This window comes from Lepus europaeus, chromosome 4 (genome assembly GCF_033115175.1).
Source record: "Lepus europaeus isolate LE1 chromosome 4, mLepTim1.pri, whole genome shotgun sequence".
Lineage (NCBI taxonomy): Eukaryota > Metazoa > Chordata > Mammalia > Lagomorpha > Leporidae > Lepus > Lepus europaeus.
The window spans coordinates 56,623,160-56,647,574 of record NC_084830.1 but is presented as its reverse complement, the minus strand read 5'-3'; the positions used below and the strand labels follow the sequence as shown (position 1 = coordinate 56,647,574).

Genomic DNA, 24,415 nt, shown 5'->3' with positions numbered 1-24,415 from the left:
GCTTCATGACTATCTAGTTGTCACATCTGCTTTTAGATGCAGAAATGAAGTCTCAGGAAGTTTGTTGACTTTCCCTAATGTCACATATTCAGCAGGTGTCAGAGAAAGGGTATTGCCAGAGTAGTTTTTAACTTACACTCTGAGCAATTTGAGATCAAAATATGTGCACTATTTATTACTGTTTCCCCAGTGTCTCATGAGGACATGGGACATGCAAGACACTAAATAAATATGGGCTGATGTATAGAATGAAGCTGGTGGAAGTTATTCTATTTTGGACAATAGGGAAATTCAGGGTTGAATAAAAATTGTGTGTTATGGATTTAAGTAAGTATTCTAGAGAGCCGAATGGAGTTGAAAGAAATCCTATTTCTATTCAAAACATAACCTATAGGTAAGATGGTGCTCCCTGTACCCAGGAAATTATTTTTTAAATAACCGCTAGCTCTGAATACAATTGTAAAGGTCAAAAAATTTATCTCTGGAAGGGCTACTCTTACTGTCCTGTAGCATTTATTCATTTCTAGGCTCATTTCTGCTTTTTTTGAAACAGAATTTAGGATATTATCAGTAACTTATAACTCACTATGAATTTAAATTTATGAATTTAAATTACCCTCAAGTAAAGTATAAGCAATGGTCTTCAGGGGTTTTTCTAAGATGGTCTTATTTATCGTAAAAGGAAATGTTTCGTCTATCTTTAACTCCAGTCCCATTGGACAGGCAAGTGACGGGTGATACGAGTAGGGCAGGGGATTCTGAATTCAGTTCCCCATGTGTCTGACTGATAGGCTACTAACTGATAGCTTATTGGAAGCAGCAAAATCAAATGTGATAAATAATTTGCAATGGGCTATGATGCCATCATGTATTAATATTGAGTTCTAAGTGAAATCAGACAGAACCCTACGCTCAATAATTGCAAACACTATTAAAAGTCATCTCCATCAAGCTTTTCTTGAGAACTGACAATCATTCCATTCTTCCAGGAGCATCAATGTCACACAGTCAAGGTGAGAAGTCATTAATTGCCTGAGTGGCAGGGGATGTCTAGTTCATTTTCTCATGATCAGGCAAGACCACATGAATCACCTGCTTTTACCGGTGTAGAAACTCCCATGTGATTGCATCAGTTTTATTTCTCAGTTAATAACAATAAGAATCAGTTCATATATGCCTGTACTGCTATAAGTACTTCATATGGTCTGAGTCATAACCAAATTTCTTTAGTTTCCCCAGTCAATTGTGGGCTGCTGAGAGCAGAAGCAGTTGGGGTATAGTAACTGAGGGTTTCCCCCAATACCAGGCCCAATGCCTTAGACAAAACCTCAGAATGGGTGGTTGAATGGGTTCATCTGGGTTACAAACTCACTGTCTAAAATACTTCAGAAAGTTCAGCAACACTCTTTCATTATTGACACTATCTTGGCAAAAATGAAACATAGCTCATCATGGCACTCTGATTTCAGGCTCAGCAGAGTGAATCGTGTCTGGATATGATGTCACTGCTGGGGTTCCGTGTGTGAACTCCTGGAATCATGTAGCCAGTCCCATTCTATTCCTGACTCACAAGCAAACTGTTTCCTCCTCATCTCCTCTACCTCATCGTTCTTTCCTTATAGCCCTCCCAGGCTGTTTGCCACAGAATCACAAATGGGTCACGGATCCTTATAAAGAGTCCTGTTTCAGATGGGTTCTGAATTTTTACCAGAGCAGCAAACAACGAGACATGTTGTGTTTTCCGTGACAGACAGGCGATACCTACATTCCCATTTCGGTATCTCTGCCAGCTTTCCTGCTGTCAGCTGTGGTTTTTTTGTTTCTAAAGGATGTAATTTTAATTCTAGCCTCTAGGTGGTGCAGCAGAGCTTTATTATTAAAGTTTCTTCCATTTCTGGTAATGTAGTGGCAAAGACAAAATGTGATTTTCCTGGCATTTAATTGGATAAGAAATATTTAAAAATCAAACTCAAAATGGTAAATCATAGGAAAGGAGGGAAAATTGCCCAATATCATTGAAAATAATTGCTCCTTATTGGCTTAATACTGGTTCTTGAAATAACATATAATCTGTACAGAAGGAGATACATTTTTATGAAAAATCAAAAAATTATAATCTGAATATTTATCTCTATGACATCTCAAAGCTCTGATCACCCCATGTTGGAGCAGCAAATATTGCTAATTAACTACAGTTGATTGAAGCAAAGTTTTAGTGAACATCTTTGACTCTAATTCTACCAGCTTTGATTAAGAGGGAAAAATACATAAAATTCAGAGTCTTTTTTTTTTTCAGTAGGAAAGTAGGCAAGTGTGTGTAAATTTAGGTATCTAATTGATGTGCCAAGTCTAAATCTATGAAAATAGCCAAAGAAAGATTGTCTCAAGAATTTTTGTTGTTGTTGTTAGGATTTATTTATTTGAAAGGCAGTTACAGAGACGGATAGACAGAGACAGAAGAAGAGAGTTGGAATTTTCACAACAGCTGGGACTTGAACTGGCACTCATATGGGATGGTGGCACTGCAGGTGGTGGCTTAATCTGCTGTGCCAAGGCGCTGGCCCCCTTGACTTGGTTTTTGAATCGAGGGAAATTTCTCCTGGATCCTTACCTTCTTATCAGTTATCCAGATAGGATTTATGGGAAGCTGGAAGCAGGCCTATAGCTGACCATGGGGTAAGGAGACCCATGCCTAGACTCCATTGCTTAGGGTACCATGACCTCAGTCAGGTAAAATGTTTGCCTTCTCTGTAAAAGGGGGAAAGTAATACAACTCTTATCTACAACTACAATACCACTAACACAACATTAGTCTCAGGAGTATTAGTTTTCTAGGGCTGCCATTACAAAATACTACAGATCATGTGATTTACACACCCGAAACTATTTTCTCACAGTTCTGGCACTCGAACTCTGAGATATAGCCGTCAGCAGGGTTAGCTTTCTTTGGAGGCCTCTGTCCTTGTATCTGGTGGCCTTCTCTCTGCGTGCTCTCATTGTCTTCCCTCTATGCCCTTGCACCCCTCATGTCTCTTTGTCCAATTTCTTTTTCTCTTAAGGACACCATTCAGATTGCATTAGGACCCACCCAGTAGCCTCATTTTAACTCAGTCACCTCAATAAAGTCTCTGTCTCCAAATACAGTCACATTCTGAGGTCCTGGGGCTTATGAAGTTTCAACATCCACATTTTGAGGAGACCCAATTCAGTCCATAACATAAGGGTGTCTGTGAGAATTAATTGAAAGGACATAATGAAGCAGTGACTGCAGAGTGGCACAAAGTATGCACTCAATAAACAGCAGCTATTTTTGTGAAGAACATGGATCAGTCGTAAAATTCAGGGTAAGTAAGAGTTTGGGGTCTTACCACTGAGTAAGTCATATTCCATACAGCCTTGAGAATGCTTGAGAAGGCCATAAAAATTTGGTAGACCAAGGTGTGTGGTGACCTTGTTACTTAGACTGAAAGGTCATGAACAGGACGGAGGACTTTCATGCGACATTGTCCTTAAGAGAATTTATGCTGCTCCAGCATTACTTACAATACTTTTGTCAAAGCAGTGTGGTACTTGTTCCTCTCTCTATAAACACATGCTACAAGGCCAAAAAGACAAGAATCAAACACATTTTCACTTTTCAGGGCCTTTAACATGAGTATAAGGCTAAAATAAAGCAATAGATAGAAGTTTTTGAAAAACTGAGTGAAGTTATTTAACTCAGAATAATGCTCTGGTGCTGCATTGCAATGAAATTCCACTGTGTATATATCCATTCTCCAATTGATAGAAGGTAGAAAAGTTCTGAAATTTTTGACTGAAGGTCTGTATTAGCTTTTCATTGCTATAAAGAAATACCTGAGGCAATCCAAAGGAAAGAGGTTTGCTTTGGCTTACAGTTCTGGAATTGCAAGGTCTAGAGGCCTCACCTGGTTTTCTTGAAGGCAAAACCCCAAGGCACTGTAGAGCCTCATAAGGCAAAAGACAGTGAGCACACATGCCTGTCTACATCTCTGTTTTCTCTTATATTACTGTCAAGATTCAATCAGAGGGCACCACCCTAATCACTTAGTCCAATCTAATTAATTCCTGAAGGCCCCATCTCTGAAAATCATAACTGGATTAAGTTCTACCCTCTTAGTACCATTAATATATGACTTTAGGGATGAAATTGCATGAGTTCAGGAGGACAAGTCATATTCAAAACCATAGAGAGGCCAAAACCACTCCTCAGAGCATCTTTTTTTTTTTTTTTTTTGACAGGCAGAGTTAGTGAGAGAGAGAGAGAGACAGAGAGAAAGGTCTTCCTTTTCCGTTGGGTCAGCCCCCAATGGCCACTGTGGCCGGTGCACTGCGCTGATCCGAAGCCAGGAGCCAGGTGCTTCTCCTAGTCTCCCATGCGGGTGCAGGCACCCAAGCACTTGGGCCATCCTCCACTGCACTCCCGGGCCACAGAAGAGAGCTGGACTGGAACAGGAACAACCAGGACAGAATCCAGCGCCCCGACTGGGACTAGAACCTGGGGTGTCGGCGCTGCAGGAGGAGGATTAGCCTATTGAGCTGTGGCGCCGGCACCTCAGAGCATCTTAAAATCAATAATTTTGAGTTTTAATAATTTTCAGTATCTTATTTGTTCTATCCTGAAGTTGGAAAGGTGCAAACTATGCCTGCCAATGTCTGATCTTGGTGCTGTCCTATCCTCCCTCTCTTTCTCTCTCCATCCCTCTTTCTTTTATAGGATAGTTTTAATTGCTTTTATTATTTATTAGAGAGGGAAAGAGGGAGAGGGAGAGAGCTGTTTCATCCACTGATCCTCCTCAAATACCTAAAACAGTCATGGCTGTGCATGGGTGGCAAGGATCTGACTACTTGACCTATTTATTACCTGCTTCCTCTCAGGGTGCACACTGGCAGGGAGCTGTATTTGGAAGTGGTATTGGGACTTGAACCCAGGCACTACAATATGGGATGTGTGCCTGCCTCCCAGAAGTGTGTTAAGTGTTGTGCAAAAAAACATGTCCTTTCTCTCCTTGTTCTGTTTACCTTTCAAAGGTATGGAAGATTCATATCCAAGGAGAATTCAATATACAAGGGTTTTAAACAGTTGATAAACTCTCTTTATCTTTTTACCTTTCTTTTATGTAGCATCATTTTATATCTTTGTAAAACTGAAACCTGTCCTGTCAGTTTCTTCCTTTCACAGCTGCTTTTGCCTGTTGGATCTGACCCACATTCTTCAGCCTGACTTCAACTGACCTTTCTAGATTTATCTTTGGTCATCGCCTTATGCTCTGATTGCAAAGACTTTGAGTGAAGCAGTTGATACTTTTCTGTGCTTGTGAGCCCCTCTCCAGGTGCCTGTAGCTTCTTATTCCACAATCCTCTAAATGTCCTTCTAGGCACTGGCACCTGAATGTTCCCTCCTTGTACCTGCAGCTCCTGTGTATAAAGGCAACACTCAATGAACACAGCTGACCAATTCAGAAGAACCACAAGGATCAAGTAGGTATAAATTGTGAGAAATAGTGTAGGATCACTATTGAGTCTGTTTCCTCTCTAAGGAATAACAAATCTGAATAAACCACCAAGATGGTCTCTAGGAAACTAAATTTAGAAAGACTGCATATCTACTTATTTTTTTTAGCTTCACTTGGGTTTAGAAAAAAAATAACTTTTTCATTGAACAGAAATATAAATGGAAATGGGTTCTTTCTGGAAAGAACTGCATTTTTTGATGGAAATGTCAGGAAAGAATCTAAGTTTTTATACAATGTTAGTAACATGTGAAGATTTAATCTTTTTTTTCAATCAGATGTTGCTGATTTGATGGATTTCCAAAAATATATGTACAAACAAAGGAAAAACTGTGAGGCAGAAAACTGGTAACTTCTGAAATGAGAGAGAATCTCATAAAAATCACTAGTATTTAGTTTAGAGCACTTTTTTCTTTAGGAAAAAGCTAATTGCTTTCATGTATTTTTGATTAAAGTAATACTTTAAGGTTCAGAGTTTCATAATATTTTAAAACAGTGTAAATATAATTTAATCTAGTGGCTTTTGTACATTTTTTACCATAAGCTACAGTAAGATACACATTTTCATTGTGCCTAGTCCACACCAAGTGTGTACTTGTTTATTCAAAAATGCATAACTGAACAAAATTCCATACCTACACATATTAGTCTGTGACGTACTATGATGATGTTTTCTATTTTATATGCTTTTCATGAGTCGTTTAAATGGATACCTGACTTCCCCTGCCCCAGTGGATGACAAGCTGCATTTTAAGTGAAATAAAGCACAGAAGACACATACAACATATTCTTACAGGTGTGAGCTAAAATGTTGGTCTCACGGATATAGGGAATAGTCCAGTTGTTACCAGATCCTGGGAGGAGTGTGTGCGTGTTGGTAGTGTTGGTGGGGAAAATAGAAAGGATGGTTAATGGGAACAGGGGTGTAGCTAGATAGCAGAAATAAATTCTCAAGTTCTATAGCACAGTAGGATAACTGTGGTTGACAATTAGTAGAACATTTCAAAATAGCTAATAGAGAGCATTTTAATACTCCCAACAGAAAGAAATGATAAATATCTAAAGTAATAAATATGTCAATTATCCTGATCTGAGTATTACACATTGTATACATGTATTGAAAAGTCACACTGTACCCCATAAATATGTACAATTACTGCATCAATTAAAAAGAAAAGCTATTAAAAATTTATCTAAAGAAATCTAGTATCCCATGTAGGAACCCCTTTCACAGTCTCCCAGATGGAAGATCACATCATACTTTGTACACATTCCACAGCCTTCTACCTAACTGGAAGCTTCTATTGGGGCCCTTCTACAAGAAGCTGGAAATTATTTTCCTATAACCTCCAAGAATTGGTAACAGAGGATTCTCTCTCCTTCCTTTCTTCCTATCCTCCCTATTTTTCTAAGGCTTTTACTAAGCAGCTACCCTATGCCAGAAACTGCTCTGTATTAAAGATACAAAGACAGGACCAAACCTTGTTTTCCAAGTAGGTTTTACTCCAGCTGAGATATTTGTAGCCTAGAAATGGATTTTATAGTTTAGTGTTTTTTGCTGGATAATATAGAGTAAGTGTCATTCCTTTTCTATGTCATAGATGTTAGTATATGAAAATTCTGCTGCCATTGAATTTATGTTTTTAAATGAAAGAATAATTTGCATGAAATTTGATTAGTTTTGACAAATGCATGTACTTATGTACCTTCCCTAGAAAGAAACAAACATTCTCAATGCCGCACACATTTTTGGCATGCTTCTTTCTAGTCAAAATCCCCATCTCAAGTCCCTACTAGAAGAATTAGTCATATGATTTATGGCATCACAGAATAATTTTATAAGATTGTTATCTTACTGTATTCTTGACCTACTACTCAACTCTGATTCTTAAATCTTTAGCTAGAGGATACCTTAATTTTTCATGATCCTTTTTAACACTGGTTATTTGCAATGTGGTATGTTAATATAGATGTAGTTTAAAGAACCAAGGAAACCACATTATCTTAAAATTTAGGGCAATCTCATACATAACTCTGTTGGCTCAGAATGATTTTGAGACCAGGTAAAGTTCCCAGGTCTAAAAACATGTTATAATACTAAGTACACTTTAGTCTTTTTAAAATGTCTATATTTTAATTTTGGACCTAAGTAAGTTAAAAACTTTAATTTTATGCTTGCCAAAGTTAATCTTGTTGGCTATATTCATTTTTGAAGGTATTCAGTTAATTTTATACTTTGTGATCAACACATTTTACACTATCCCTTCTTTGTATCATCTGCTGATTTGAAAATCACACTACTTAAATCTTGATCAAAATCTTGATAAAAATGTAGATAGGATTGAGGAAAGCATCATAGGATACTAACTAGTACCCTCTGGAGTCATAGGTTTTAGGCATGGGGAATGTCTGGCTTATGGGCTGTGTAAGGCCTGCGACATCGTTTGGAGTGGCCCTGCCAAGGCAACCAGAGGCAGGAATCAAAATCCAATAAATCCATAGCAGGCTGATTTTTAAGTTGCTAATTTTAGATAGCCTGCAAATGATGCTATAAATATCCAAATGGCCCTTGGCTGAAAAAATGTTCCCCTCAGGTAATGACTGCCTAACCATTCTACTGTACGCTTCTGCTTCTTCAACTTGTCCCCAGTGGTATTGACTATGTATTTTCAAGACATATGCGTCTTTTCTTTTCTATGTATATTTGAATTAGAGGTGATCAAATTAAGTACCATAGTTTAAAATACTTTAATGTGATAGATTCACATTTATTGCTTCAGGTAGGACCTCATCCCTGAATTCAGATGTATCAATCAAACTGCTTGAATGACATTTCCAAATGGAAATCTAAGTCACCTCCAACTACTACATCTGTCTTAGTCTGTGTTGCTACAACAAAATATCACAGCATGGCGATTTATAAGTAATCAAAATTTATTTCTCACAGCTCTGAAGGCTGGAAAGTACAAAATGAAGGTGCCATCATGTTTAATGTCTGATGAGGTCTTCTCTCTCTTCCAAGATGGCGACTTTGCTGCACCCTTGGAGGAGGGGAATGCTGTGTCCCCACTTGGCAAAGGGTCATTTTTTCAACCTCAAGCCTTTTTACAAGTGTGCTAATCACATCCATGAGGAGAAAGTCCACTGAAAGGCCATGCTGCTCAGTACTGGTGCATTGGGGATTGAATTTCAACATGAATTTTGGACACCATCATTCAACCCATAGCAACATCTCAAATTAAAGAGTTGGTTTCTGTTTCCCTCAACCTATACTTACTCTAAAGTTTTCTAAGTTGCAAATGGTATTTCTGTTCTTGCTGTTTCTCAGACTTATATCCTTCGAACCATCCTTGATATCTTTCTGTATCTTACTCCCTGGATTCAGATAGCAAAAATTGTGGCTTCTTGCTTTGACTATGCCCAATATTTGTGTTCTCAACAATTCTGCTCTTATTACTCCAGGTGCAGTCACTGTCATCATCTTATCTGTAGATAGTTACATTAATTTCCATTTGATCTGTCTGGCTTCCACCGTTGGTTCCTAAGGATTATTCTCCATGGAGCATGAAGGATGACCCTATCAAACTGATCACAAATAGTTCACCTTCTGCATACTGAGTATGATTCTCTAAGGTCCTCCGTAAATTTACCCTTAGCCTCAGCCTTCTTTTTATTATGCTTCCAGAACTATTCTTGCTTTACACATTGTTTCTTTGCTCCAGTCTTTCCAGCCTCCTTGCAGTTTGTTCTCAGCTCAGAGTTTTATTTTGTTCATCCTCCTGTAATATCCATGCACCCCCACTTGCATCCATCTCTCTCTCTCTCCTCTCCTAGTATCTGTCTAGCTTACTCCCTTGCTTCCTAGAATCCTCTGCTCAAAGGCCCAGTTGTGCTTCATTAGAGGGGACTTTCATGGTTGTACCTCCCTCATCTTCCTTAACTTGCTTGATTTTCTTCATGGCATTATTACCTCCATATAAATGTTTTACATTTGTTTTTTTATTCCCAATTTTCGGCCTCTAAGCTCCACATACATAATTGTTAGTTTTCAATTGCTATTTTCCCAGAGATTAAAATGATGCCTGAAACTTACATGGAATTTAATAAATATTTGTTGAATAAACTTATTGACTAGATGAATCATTGAATACCACACATATAATTAAATCTTAGGTGAAAAAACACATGTTGAATGTAATGTGTAAAGAAGAGGGTACTCAAAAACATTTGAAAAGTTTAAAAATTTTGTTTCTGAAAAATTAAAACCTCTACATTTAAACTATCCATCTTAACAGTCTAAATCCAAAGTGTTGGTAATGGAAGGCATGATTAGGCATGATTCTCTGATTGTCAGGCCAATCTAGAATTAATCTGGAGTCTGATTTGTCACACATTGCCAAAACACATTCATAAACAGAAGGTGATGTGCATACTAGCAAAGACACAAAACTGTAGAGTTTAATTATATTTAAATCAATGCAAGAAGAAGAGTCTGAAGAACTCTTCTTTGACACCAATTAGAAGCGAGAGGCTTCTAAAGAGTAAGTTGTCTGTGGAAGAGAGACCTGTAATTTATCTCACTCTCATGAATTCTCTAGGTTATTTTGACTTTGTTAAAATATAAGGCAAAGAGAAAAATCATAATTGCCATATAAATCAAGAGTTAAGATTTCACAGAGCAATGATAGTGTCTTTCTTTTAATAGCAGAAGCACTTGCCTTGAATAAGTCGACTTTGCTGATGATGTGGAAGTTCATATCAATGGCGAGGCACAACTGCATCGTTGTTGGCAGGTTCTTCAGTAAACTGGACTCATCTTTGTAAAGATAAATACATTAAATCCAAAAGCAGAATAATTAATGAAATATACTACCAAGGTATAAGAAGAAAATTTAAAAATAAAGGAAGCAGTGGAACCTCTCTTTATAAATCGACTCATCAAATTCTGTATTTTCATTACTTCAGTTGGACCTATATACATATTACAATAGCTTTATGATGCTCATGAGAGAAAATAATTATTTTAGCCATGGTTGACATATTGAGTCATTTCAGAACTTTATTCTTGTTGAAACTTTAGATATGAAATTTAATGAATGTGGAAGGAGACTGGAGAGCAAGCTAGAAAGGGAAAGAGACCTAGTTCATGATTTCTGATTCTATTGATTTCAGCCCTAACATCCCAGGGATGGCACCAGGTGACATTTGAAAAGGTAAGGGGCTCTGTCATACCTGTTATCTTATTTGACAATCCTAAGGGTGAGTATTCTCATTCTTCCTTTGCAGAAAGAAGGGAAAACAGAAAGAACTGAAACCCAGAAGGACTGTAAAGGACTGGCTTGATTGTGTATGAATAGTAGGTGGCTCAGACGGATATTGAATCTAAACAATAAATGTGCTAAGTCCAATTTATTGTTATTTACTTGCTTATTAATGCAATGCAGAATGTGAATACCTTACAGACTCTTCTACATGTGAGTTAAATTATGGTCCTTCAGGCTTACTAAATGCTCTGTGGGCAAAACTGCCTAGTCCTAGTTTCTTATATGCCAAGGGTTTCTGAGAGTGATTGTTTCTGATGTTTTCTTATATCTATTTAGAAAAGAGGAAAATTGCTATATCTCTATTTTGATTCCATCATGGATTGTAAATAGGTAGCCTCGCTGCATACAACAGGATTTTCTTGTTTGGAGGGCCTTTGTCTTTAGGTATCCCCTAAACAGAGGAGTGGATCAACATCTGTGGCTACTAAAGGGAGAGAGAAAAGAGCACGGCTTCTCTTGCTTTTCTGCCTACTTGAAATGTCCTCACCTGCAGCTGTAAATGCTCAAGAAGGAGCTAGGTTGTTTTGGTCACCAGAGAAGAGAATCTAAACATGAGGCTGGAGTAAGGTGAAGGCATTTTTGCTCTCTTTTAAAATTTATTTATTTATTTTTGACAGGCAGAGTCAGACAATGAGAGAGAGAGAGAGAGACAGAAAGGTCTTCCTTTTTCCGTTGGTTCACCCCCCAAGCTGCCACTACAGCCTGCGCTGAGGCCAGGATGATGTGCTGATCCAAAGCCAGGAGCCAGGTGCCTCCTCCAGGTCTCCCATGTGGGTGCAGGGCCCAAAGACCTGAGCCATCCTCCACTGCACTCCTGGGCCACAAAAGACTGGAAGAGGAGCAACCAACCAGGACAGAATCCGGCGCCCCAAGCGGGGACTAGAAACTGGGGTGCTGGCGCCCCATGCGGAGGATTAGCCAAGTGAAATTTGAAATGTCGTATTTGAGACTCTCCTTGTAATTTGCACTTGGAAGGCAGGATTTTTTTTTTTTTTTTGACTTCTTGGTGGCGCTGAATCCTATTTCTATTTGGTAAGAAACAATAGTTAAATTTGATGATTGCCAACTAGAATATTATCTTGAACTTACTTTACATCCTTTAATAAGGGCTATTTTTAACTCCAGTACTGTAGTACTATTAGTAGACAAGCTTAATTACTGAGGGGCTTGCAGAAGCAACCATACAGTCGGAAAGGTTGCTGCTCTTTGTGAGTTCTGTGCTCTGTGGAAGATGTCATAGAAGGAGCAAGAATTTGCAGAACAGATGCAGGTCTGAATTCCAGGTAAGCCTCTTGCAAGCTTTGCATGCTCAGCTGAATTTCTTGGCCTCTCTTTCCTTGTTTCTTAATGGAATTGGTGACACTTAATTTTCCCAATTCTTTTTTTGGTGCTATAAGGCACAGTATATAGTACCTGGCTTCTAGTGGGCACTGTATACAGTTTACCCTGTTTTCTGCCAAGTTTTATTTGCCATTAAGATATAGCTTTACATTTTAGGAAAAAAAAATCCTATGGTATTCAATTAATATCTTAAACATAATTTAATCTTTTTCAATTTTTTTTGTTCAAATCCAATTCATCACTGTTTCTATTTTACACAATTTTGACCGTATGATAGGGTTAATGCTTACCTAGCATTCTTTGAGAATGCCATGTATATTCAAACCACCTCCGTACGCGATTCTGCACACTTCGAGGAATGGAGTATGTGTTCATGTAGGCAGTGGTATCATCCATGGAGGAGCGGAAGTTGTTCTGATTGGCTGTAGCTGCCCCAATTACATCTCGCATCTAAAACCACAAGTACGATCATTCCACACCCAACAGGAAAATGGGAAGAGATGCTAAAATCTAGTTGATTACGCGGTTTTGCATGATTCACTTTCTTCCCCTGACTACTTGATTTTAAATTAATTGATATTGGGTTCTAATTTATTTTATTTCTAAAATATCGGGAAAATCATATTTCTCTGACCTAAAAGAACAACAATAATGTCTGTCAGAATTACCACTTGAGAGTTTTGAGTGGATTTGATCATATAATGCAGGTACCTGCCCACATTGTCTTTGCAGAGTTGATACTACTGCAAAAAAGTTTATATCTCAACATTTTACAGCTTATGCTTATGCAAGGTATGTGCAATGAAAGTGAGCAATTATCTGGCGGAATGGCTTGTCCGTTTTGGTGAGTCTCACTTTGAAAGCATCCTTCATAGATTGTCTAGTGTGGCTGGCAATATAGACTCAGTTCATCATGAAATTGCAACCTCTGTACTTCCTTTTGTGTTGTTTAGACAGAAAAGATCCAATCTCATCATGCTTAAGGCATAGTATTCAGCAGAAGTTGAAATGTGCTAAAATTACTGAAGCATCGTCTACTGCTGTGACAATACTTAAGCAACTGTCAGGTTTTAGTTCTTGGATGTTTATAACTTAGCCATAAAAACCCACTCTAGGTTAAAAGCTGATCTTTAAGGTCTCAGCACAAAAAAAAGATATATAGCTTGACTCTTCCTCTCACATAGAAGAAACCAAGTGGTTGTAAATTTGCTTTGACTGTGGATTTATAACAGGTAGGAAAACGAGGGCCTCACTTTCATTCTCATAGGACTGCTCATTCATTCTAGTACCTGCTAAGCCTTTTCTGCTTATGAAAAAGACTACCTGGAGCTCTAGTTCAAATGGCTCTTTTATTGTGATACCCTCCTCAGTTTCCATTTTTTAGAGTTAATAGGTTCTTCTGTTTTTCAAATGTACCTGCTGAGGAGCTATGTAAATAGCCCAAGAGTATGCATCTTTTTGAGTCTCTAACTCACTCCTTTTTGGGTCCTTCAAACAGTCCCCACAACCTCATCTCCTAGGTCTTCCTTTTCCTTTCTGTACTTGGCAGATGGCCTACCTTAATCACTTAGCGCTGGGAGAGGGTTATTAGAGTTGGGAGACTTAGTAGAGGATTAACTTGGAAACCAAGGACAATTAGTTCCCACATTTTTAATGACAGTCATCTGAATGGTTTGTGTGTTATCCTTCAGCAATACTGGGTTTTAGTGGTGGAGGAGCTGAAGGAGACTTATACAGAGGTTCTTTAAAAACTTTGTGGAAAAAGCATTTTATGCAAAAACTGCGTGGATTTCAATTTTTTTTTGGTGACAAAATAGATTTATCTTTTAATTAAAAATTTTCACAAATTTATAGTCCCCTTATATTCCACAATGGGGTTCAGGCAAGCACATGAGGGTATGAGAGGACAACAATGTCAGCTTCTATGAATTGCAGCTGAGAATGGAAAATTTCAGTTCAAAAGTGATGATCAATTACAGGGTGTAGTCACTGGTGTGGTATATGTGGGAATTCTGAACAAGTAGAGATATTGTCCCAGGCTTGCTAACTTTGACTTCTGTCTGTTCTCCTCAGCATCTTTTATTGGCTATGAGAGTTTAAGGCCAACTCTCTATCTCTAGCCTCAATCTTACTCTTATGCTGTAGTACCACATTTTCAGTAATGAGAGATATTTCTTCATGTTTCTCTTAGAATCTCAAATTCAATTTAAAGGCAAATATGGTGCATAGCGCTGGAATCCTCAAACTTTCATGTGCATATGAATGGCCTGAGATCTTGTTTAAATGCAGGCTCTGATTCTGTAGATCTGAATAGGGCCTGAATTCTAAATTCTCTAGTGACTCTGCTGCTGCTCCAAAGACTATGCTTTGATGAACAAGAGAACTGAACAGTTTTTTCAGTCTTGTTGTAAAGATTCCCTTGCATATAGTAAGTGCTCAGTGTATGTTAAACTTTGTTATCATCAACATTATTATACATGGTTCTGTTACATGACCATGACACAAATAAATTACATACATAAATTACATGTATAAATTATAAATGTGAATTAAGGATACCTCTTAATCTCTTTAAACTGCAATTCCATTATCTGAAAAATTGAGAAAACACTGAATATAATGTGACTACCCATATCTATTTTATAATAAACTATTTCATTTTTTCTGTTTATATTAAAATTGATTTGAATTGAATTTAACCCCAAACCAGCTTCCTATTTCAATCTTTGTTAATATAACTTCCCCAACCATTATGATTATGATTTTTAAAAAAGATTTATTTATTTATTTGAGAGGTAGAGTTATGAACAGAGAGAGGGAAAGATAGAGAGAATGGTCTTCCATCTGCTGGTTCACTCTCCAAATGGCCTCAATGGTTGGAGCTGGGCCAATCCAGAGCCAGGAGCCTGGAGATTCATCTGGGTCTCCCACATGGGTACAGAGGCTGAAGTACTTGGGCCATCCTCTGCTGCTTACCCAGGCACATTAGCAAGGAGCTGGATTGGAAGTGGAGCAGCCAGGACTTGAACTGGCGCCCATATGGGATGCTGGCACCAAAGACAGCGGCTTTACTGGCTATGCCACAGCACTGGCCCTGTGATATTTTATAGTAACATGGAGCTGAATCACAAGCAGAGTAGCTGGGACACAAACCAGTATGTGATGCTGGCATTGCAAGTGGCTAACATTTGTTGCTCTTTCAAAATTGAAAATGTTATTTATATAGGGATTCATTCTCAACTTACCTGACCAATTAAGCTAGAGAATACAAAAACTCCAGAAAAAAAATTCAAGAGTTGGAAAATAATTTCAAATGAAGTTTGTGGTTCTGGAAGACCCCCAATAGTAATTAAAGTTCGGACTGCCCAATAATAGCATCTCAGATACCTGTGAAAAGAGAATATATACACTTTTGCTTTATTCTATAGCAATGAATTACCACTATGCTTGAGAGTAGATTACTTGTTTAATTTTAATACATTTCCTTCTGATCAAGGCAGCATTAGCAAACTTCATATGTGCTAATGTAAACATAAAAAACACTGTGACATGACTAAGCAATCAAACCTGAGTGTTTACAAGTTGTCTCCAAAATGTAATGGTATAAACAACAACCATAATATCAGGCTCATGGTTTTATGGGTCAGAATCTGTAAAATCCCAGTAGAGGTAACTCATCCATGTTCTATGGTGACTGAACCCTGGCCTAGAGTAACTTGAATGGCTGGCAATATCTATAAAGACTTGATTGTGTTGAGTGCCTGGAGTGCTGATTCTGACTATTGGCAGGGTTCTCCTCTTCTCTATATTATGTTTGCTTGGAATGACCAAGGTAGCTTCTTCCCTCACAAGTTTGAACCTGGGTTGGCTGGAACAAATGACACAGCTCAGGCTGGGTGGTCATCTACCTCTTTCCATTCAACCTCTCAATGTGACTAGCTTGGCTTTCTCTTAGCATGGCAGTCTCAGGGTAGACAAACTGCATACGTAACAACTAGTTTCCACCAACCAATAACGGCCTAGACAATAGCTGCAACTCTTCCTATAATTCAGAATGACTTCTTTCTTTCAAACTTACATTTATTTGTTTGAAAGGCAGAATTAGAGAGAGAGAGAGAGAGAGAGAGAGAGATCTTTCATTTGCTGGTTCACTCCACATATGGCTGTAAAGGCCAGGGCTGGGCCACGCTGAAGTCAGGATCCTGGAACTCCATCCAGGTATCCCATATGGGTGGCAGGAGCCCAGACATTTGGGCCATCCTTTACTGTTTTCCCAGGTGCAGTAACAGGGAGTTGGATCACAAGTGGAGCAGCTGGGACTTGCACAGGTACTCATATGGGATGCTAGTCACAGTCAGTGACGTAACTCACTGCACCACAATGCTGGCCTCAGTGCCACTGTTACCACCGTGGTCATTGCCATCATTTTTTTTTTTTTTTAGATTTATCTTATTTAAGGAAGAATTAGAGTATAGAGGGAGACAGAGAAAGATATCTTCTATTTTTAATTTAAGGTCGACAAATTTCCAGTAATTCATATATGCAGGTTTAGGAACATAGTAATATTTCCCACTCTACCTTCCCTTCTTTCCTTCCTTTCCTTCTCCTTTCCATCTCCTTCCTATCCTCTTCCCTCTCTTATTTTTTACAATGATCTACTTTCAGTTTGGTTTATATTCATAAGGTTAACCCTACACTAAGTAAAATGTTCAACAAAGAGTAAGAAAAAGACACTGTTCTGCAACAATAGAGACAAGGGCTGTAAATAATCATTGAAGCTCAAAATATCAATTTCACTCCTATACATTACATTTTTGGTACTCTATTTTTTACCTGCTTCCATCTTTTTTTTTTTAAATTTATTTGACAGGTAGAGATATAGATAGTGAGAGAGAGAGAGAGAGAGAGAGAGACAGAGAGAAAGGTCTTCCTTCCATTGGTTCACCCCCTAAATGGCTGCTACAGCCAGTGCTGCGCTGATCCGAAGCCAGGAGCCAGATGCTTCTTCCTGGCCTCCCATGTGGGTGCAGGAGCCTAAGTACTTGGGCCATCCTCCACTGCCTTCCTGTGCCACAGCAGAGAACTGGACTGGAAGAGGAGCAACCAGGACTAGAACCCAGTGCCCATATAGGATCCTGGCACCACAGGTGGAGGATTAACCAAGTGAGCCATGGCGTCGGCACCAGGTACTCTGTTTTTTACCACAGGTCAGGGAGAACATATTGTATTTGTCTTTTTGGAACTGGCTTATTTCACTAAGTATAATGGTTTCCAGTTGCATCCATATTGTTGCAAATGCCAGAATCTCATTTTTTACTGCTGTGTAGTAGTCCATATTGTATATATGTCATCATTTGTTAATCCAGTCTTCAGTTGATGGACACCTGTGTTGATTCCATATCTTAGCTATTGTGAATAGAGCTGCAATGAACATGGGGGTACAGATCACTCATATATGCTGATTTCTTTGGGTAAATTCCCAGGAGTGGGATGGCTTATTCATATGGTCAGTGTATATTAAGATTTCTCAGTTATCTCCATACTGTCTTTAACAGTAGCCACACCAGTTTATATTCCCTTCAATCAGGGATTAGGGTACATTTTTCACCACATTCTCATCAGTGTTCATTGTTTATTGACTTCTGTATGACAGCCATTCTAAAACGGGTGAGATAAAATCTCATTGTGGTTTTGATTTGCATTTCCTTGATGGCTAGTGATCCTGAGCATGTTTTCCTGTGTCTGTTGGCCATTTGAATTTCCTCTCTTGAATAATGCCTGTTTAAGTCCTTTGCTCATTTCTTAACTGAATTGTTTGTTTTATTATTGTTGAGCTTCTTGATCTCTTTATATAGTCTGGTCATTAATCCTTTATCACTTGCATAGTTTGCAAACAATTCCTCCCATTCTGTTTGTTGCCTCTTCACTTTGCTGAGTATTTCTTTTGCAGTGCCGAAGCTTCTCAGCTTGATGTAAATCCATTTGTGGGCTTTGATTCCCTGTGCTTTGGGGTCTTTTATAATAAGGCTTTGCCTATGCCAATGTCTTGCAGTGTTTTCTCAGTGTTCTGTAATAGTTTCGCGGTATCAGGTCATAGATTTAGGTCTTTAATCCATTTTGAGTGGATTTTTGTGTAAGGAATAAGGCAGGGGTCTTGATTCATGCTTCTAAATGTGGAGATCCAGTTTTCCCAGCACCATTTTTTGAGAGTCTGTCCTTGCTGCAGGGATTGATTTTAGGTCCTTTGTCAAAAATAAGTTGGTTGTAGATTCGTGTGTTGATTTCTGGCATTTCTATTCTGTCCCATTGTTCTATCCATCTGTTTTTGTAGCAGTATCAGGTAGTTTTGATGATAACTGCCTTATAGTATGTCTTGAAATTTGATATTGTGATGCCTTGAACTTTGTTTTTGTTGTATAACGTTGCTTTAGCTATTTGGTGCCTCACGTGGTGTTTCCACATGAATTTTAAAATCATTTTTTTATATCTGAGAAGAATGTCATTGGTATTTTGATTGGGATCACATTTAATCTGCAAACAGCTTTTGGTAGTATGAACATTTTGATGATATTGATGCTTCCAATCCACGAACGTGGAAGATTTTTCTATTTTTTAATGTCTTCTTCGATATCTTTCATTAATGTTTTGTGATTTTCATTGCAGGGATCTTTGGTGTCCTTGGTTAAATTTATTCCAAGGTTAATTTTTTGGTAGCTATTGTGAGGAGGATTGATCTTAGAAGTTCCTTCTTAGCCATGTCATTATTTGTGTATGCAAAGGTCATTGATTTTTTTGAGTTAATTTTATATCCTGCCATATTACCAAACTCTTTTATGAGTTTCAATAGTCTCTTAGTGGTGTCTTTTGGTTTCCCTTTAAATAGAAACATGTCATCTGCAAATAGGCACAGTTTGGCTTTCTCCTTCCCAATTTGTATCCCTTTGATTTCTTTTTCTTGCCTGATTGCTCTGGCTAAAACTTCCAGGACTATATTGAACAGCAAGGGTGAGAGTGAGCATCTTTGTCTCATTCCAGATCCTAAGAGGAGTGCTTCTAACTTTTTCCTATTCAATAAGAAGCTGGCTGTGGATTTTTCATAAATTGCCTTGACTGTGTTGAGGAATGTTCCTTCTATACCCAATTTTCTTGAGGTTTTCATCATTCAGAATGTTGTATTTTATCTAATGTTTTCTTGGCATCTATTGAGATTATCATAAGTTTTTTGTCCTTTAGTTTGTTAATGTTATGTATCATATTTGTTTATTTGTGTATGTTGAACCATACCTGCATGCCAAGGATAAATCCCACTTGATCTGAATGAATATTTCTCATGTGTTGTTGGATTCGATTGGCTAGTATTTTTTTTAAGAATTTTTACATCTATATTCATCAGGGATGTTGGTTGGTAGTTCTCTTTCGTTGTTGTATCTTTTTCTGGTTTGAGAATTAAAGTGATGCTGGCTTCATAGAAGGCATTTAGGAGGATTCCTTCCCTTTCAATTAGTTTGAATAGCTTGAGAAGAATTGGAGGTAGTTCTTCAAATGTCTGGTAGAATTCAGTAGTGGAGCCATCTGGTTTTGTATTTTTCTTTGTTGGAGGGTCTTTTTAGTGATTCAATTTCCATATTGGTTATGGGTCCTTTATATCCTCATGACTCAATTTTGGTAGATTGGATGTTTCAAGAATCTATTTAATTCATTGGCATATAGCTATTTATAGTATTTCCTGATGATTCATAAATGAGAGCTTTGCAGTGTACAGTATTCTGGGTTGAAAGTTTTTTTCTTATAAGACTTGGACTATGTCTCTCCATTCTCTCCTAGGGTTTCTGATGAGAAGTCAGCTTGAGTCTAATTGGAGATCTTCTGAAAGTAATGTGGCATTTATCTTCTGAACTTTTTAGAACTTTTCTTTATGTTTTACTGTTGAAAGTTTGACTACAGTGTGTCATGGTGAAGATCTTTTCTGGTCATGTGTGTTAGGAGTTCAGTATACCTCATGTACTTGGATGTCCCTTTCTTTCTCCAAATTAGGGAAATTTTCTATACTGATTTCCTTGAATAGGCCTTCTAATCCATCTCTCTTTCCATATCTTCAGGAACTCCTACAAGCTGTATGTTGGGTCATTTGATAGTATCTCAAACCTTGAGCAAATTTTAGTTTTTCTAATTTCTTGTTTTTTTTTTTTTTTTTTTTTTTTTTTTTTTTTTTTTTTTTTTTTTTTTTTTTTGTCTGACTGAGATATTTCCAAATATTTGTCTTCTGGCTCAGATATTTTTTGTTCTGCCTCACCAAGTCTGTTGTTATGGCTTTCCACTGTAATTTTTTAAAAAAGATTTTATTTATTTATTTGAGAGGTAGAGTTACAGACAGTGAGAGGAAGAGACAGAGAGAAAGGTTTTCCTTCCATTGGTTCACTCCCCAAATGGCTGCAATGGCTGAAAATGCGCCAATCCCAAGCCAGGAGCCAGGAGCCAGGAGCTTCCTCCTGGTCTCTATGCGGGTTCAGGGGCTCATGTACTTGGGCCATCTTCCACTGCTTTCTCAGGCCATAGCAGAGAGCTGGATGGGAAGAGGAGTAGCTGGGACTAGAACTGTCACCCATATGGGATGCCAGCACTGCAGGCGGAGGATTAACCTACTGTGCCATGGTGCTGGCCCCACTGTATTCTTTATTTGACATATTGAATACCGTAATTCTAATATCGCATTTTGATTTCTCTTGAAAATGTCAATTTCATGGGAAAATGTTTCCTCCATATCATGTATGGATTTCTTTAACTTGTGAATTTGCTTCTGAGTAATCCAATGATCAATCTTTTGAGTTCTTTTTCAGGAATTTCATGAATTTCTTCAGCTTCATATTCTTTTTTAAAAAATATTTATTTATTTATTTGAAAAGCAGAGTAAGAGAGAGAGGTTTTCCATTTACTGGTTCACTCCCCAAATGGCCACAACAGCTAGAGCTGAGCCAATCCGAAGCCAGGAGCCAGGATCTTCCTCCGGCTCTCCCACACGGCTGCAGGGGCCCAAGTGCTTGGGCCATCTTCCACGGCTTTTCCAGGCCACAGCAGAGAGCTAGATCACAAGAGGAGCAGCTGGGACTAGAACAGTGTCCATATAGGATTTCTGTACCATAGGCAGAGGATTAACCTACTGTGCCACAGCACCCTTTCAGCTCCATACACCAACCCTTTCAGCTCCATATTCTTTAATTTTTTTCAATTTTATTTAATACATATAAATTTCCAAAGTTCAACTTTTGGATTATAGCGGCTTTTCCCCCATAACATCCCTCCCACCTGCAACCATCCCATCTCCCACTCCCTCTTCCATCCCATTCTTCATCAAGATTCATTTTCAATTATCTTTATATACAGAAGATCAACTTAGTAAAGATTTCAACAGTTTATACCCACACAGATACACAATGTATAAAGTACTGTTTGAGTAGTAGTTTTATCGTTAATTTGCATAGTACGACATATTAAGGACAGAGATCCTACATGGGGAGTAAGTGCACAGTAACTCCCATTGTTGATTTAACAATTGACACTCTTATTTATGACGTCAGTAATCACCTGAGGCTCTTGTCATGAGTTGCCAAGGCTATGGAAGCCTCTTGAGTTCATAGACTCCGATCTTACTTAGACAAGACCATAATCAAAGCGGAAGTTCTCTCTTCCCTTCAGAGAAAGGTACCTCCTTTTTTGATGGCCCGTTCTTTCTGCTGGAATCTCACTCACAGAGATCTTTCATTTAGGTCATTTTTTTGCCACAGTGTCTTGGCTTTCCATGCCTGAGAAACTCTCACAGGCTTTTAGCTGGATCTGAATGCCTTAAGGGCTGATTCTGAGGCCAGAGTTTCAGCTTCATATTCTAATATTGATGTGCTGTGTTTCTTTGGGGAGTCATGTTGTCATCCTTGTTCTTGTTTCTTGAATTTTTGCATTCATTTTTAGGTTTTTGTGAAAGTACTTGGTAGTCTTCACAGATGATGTCTTTTTCTTTGAACCATGCCTCTGTGGCTTGGTGGAGCGTCTGCTCCTTCAGTGAATACCCAGTGCATGTATTGTGTATGGCCAGGGAGCTCTGGTCAGTGCTCCAGGGTGGGGAAAGTATCCAGGATGAAACCCAAATTGGGCATGGTACATCTCTATTGTCAGCAAGGGGGAGGGTATGATTATCTCTGTTGGTGCAATCATACCCTCACATCTTCTCTTCTGAGGTCATCTATGCCCATGGTTAGCCCACAGTGGCAGCAACACTCACCTGCACTGCCACACGAATTGCACACAGGGTCTGTGCAGTCCTCAGTGTGTGCACAAATCCCACTTCAAGGACTCACTCTAGGGAACCAGGGAGCTCTGAGCCTCTGGCACGGGACATGGTGATTTTCTAGAGACACAGCTACACCCTGCACCCTATCAGGCAATCCCAGATTTTCTACATTCACAGTGGTCAAGGCTCCCACTGTCACAAGGTAGACTATCTACTATGCCCTGCTAGCCTGTCCTGTTTATGCAGAGAGCAGAGATGTTCCCAGAGCCAGCTGCCTGTGGGTGCTCAGATTTGGTGGTTTGAGCCTTGAAAGCCTGTGACATGTTGAGAGCCTGGGGGCACCTCATGGTCCTATGTGGGTGCCCAGCCCCTTGTCAACCCTCCAAGCTAGACTCAAAATAAGTAGGGAATGTGAATTTTTCCCTAAGGTAAAATCTTCAGATCACACATGTCTACAAGAGGTGCTGTAGCCACTAATGGTGTCAAAATGGTGCCTTCTCCCTGTTGGTTCCTTCGTGTCCTTGTGGGAGAAAGAAGCATGTTTTTTTTCTGCTGGGTTAGGCAAGTATCCTGGACCCCGTTAGGCCTGCAGGCCAGACACAAAGTCAGTATAGTCTGCAAGGCTCTGCCTCCAGCAGTGTCAACAGTGGCATGGGATGCTGAAGTCTGCTCTCACCTCATTCACCAAAGCTGACATATCCTCTGCATCTTGGCTCCAGGGATCGTGTGTTGTGTCTGTGCTCATTGCTGTGTGTCTGCACCTTCCACGCTGATTCACATTGTCCCTCTCCCATAGAATTTCCACTGCAGATTGCTTGCTTGCTTGCTTTCTTTCTTTCTTTCTTTCTTTCTTTCACAGGCAGAGTGGACAGTGAGAGAGAGAGACAGAGAGAAAGGTCTTCCTTTTGCCGTTGGTTCACCCTCCAATGGCCACCGCGGTGGCGTGCTGCGTCTGGCGCACCGCGCTGATCCGAAGGCAGGAGCCAGGTGCTTCTCCTGGTCTCCCATGGGGTGCAGGGCCCAAGGACTTGGGCCATCCTCCACTGCACTCCCTGGCCACAGCAGAGAGCTGGCCTGGAAGAGGGGCAACCGGGACAGAATCCGGCGCCCCCACCGGGACTAGAACCCAGTGTGCCGGCGCCGCAAGGCGGAGGATTATTCTGTTGAGCCCCGGCACCGGCCCACTGCAGATTTCTTTCCAACTCTCCCCTGGAAATGCACTTCTTCCATTTTTCTCTACTATTTTCTCCTTGCCTAAAGCAGTATGTCTTTCATCTATTCAGCCATGTTGGAATCTTATATCTTCTGTCTTCTGATTCACTCTCTGAACAGCCAAGATGGCTAGAGCTGGGCCAATTCAAAGCCAGGAGCCTGGAACTCTATCAAGGTATCCAAAATGGGTAGCAGGGGCCCAAGTACTTGGGCTTGGACCATCTTCTGCTGCCTTCCCAAGTTCCCCAACAGGGAGTTAGATCAGAAGTGGAGCAGCTGGGACTCCAACTGGTGTTCACAGGGGTTGCTTTCAGCACAGGCAGCGGTTTAACCTGTGCTATGCTAGCCCCAGTGCTGTATTTAAAAAAATAATAATTGAATTTATTTATTTGAAAGGCAATACACACAGAGGGAGAGAGAGAGAAAGAGAGAGAGAGAGAGAGAGAGAGAGAGAGAGAGAGAGAGACTGAGATCTCCCCTCTGCTGGTTTACTCCTCAAATTCCCACAATAAGCAAGATTGGCCAAGCCAGGACAGTAGCTAGGAATTCAATCTAGGTCTCCCACATGGGTGCCAGGCATCCTTGTACTTGAACCATTACTTGCTGCCTCCTAGGGTATTGCATTCACAGGAAGCTGGAATCAGAAGCAGATCCAGAACTTGAACACGGCACTGTCAAATTGGATGTGGGCATCGTAAGCAGGATCTTAACCACAATAACAAATG

General features: G+C 39.4%; 1 protein-coding gene across 1 annotated transcript in view; it reads right to left on the bottom strand.

Annotated features, from left to right (window-relative positions):
• The window catches only part of CNGB3 (cyclic nucleotide gated channel subunit beta 3), a 168,321-nt gene that overhangs the window by 34,171 nt on the left and 109,735 nt on the right, over positions 1 to 24,415 (bottom strand). The window contains exons 11-13 of the mRNA XM_062189513.1: positions 15,442 to 15,583; positions 12,487 to 12,646; positions 10,250 to 10,347 (exon numbers count right to left, since the gene is read on the bottom strand). Of these exons, the coding sequence (XP_062045497.1) occupies positions 10,250 to 10,347; positions 12,487 to 12,646; positions 15,442 to 15,583 (400 nt within the window). The remainder of the gene's footprint in view (positions 1 to 10,249; positions 10,348 to 12,486; positions 12,647 to 15,441; positions 15,584 to 24,415) is intronic.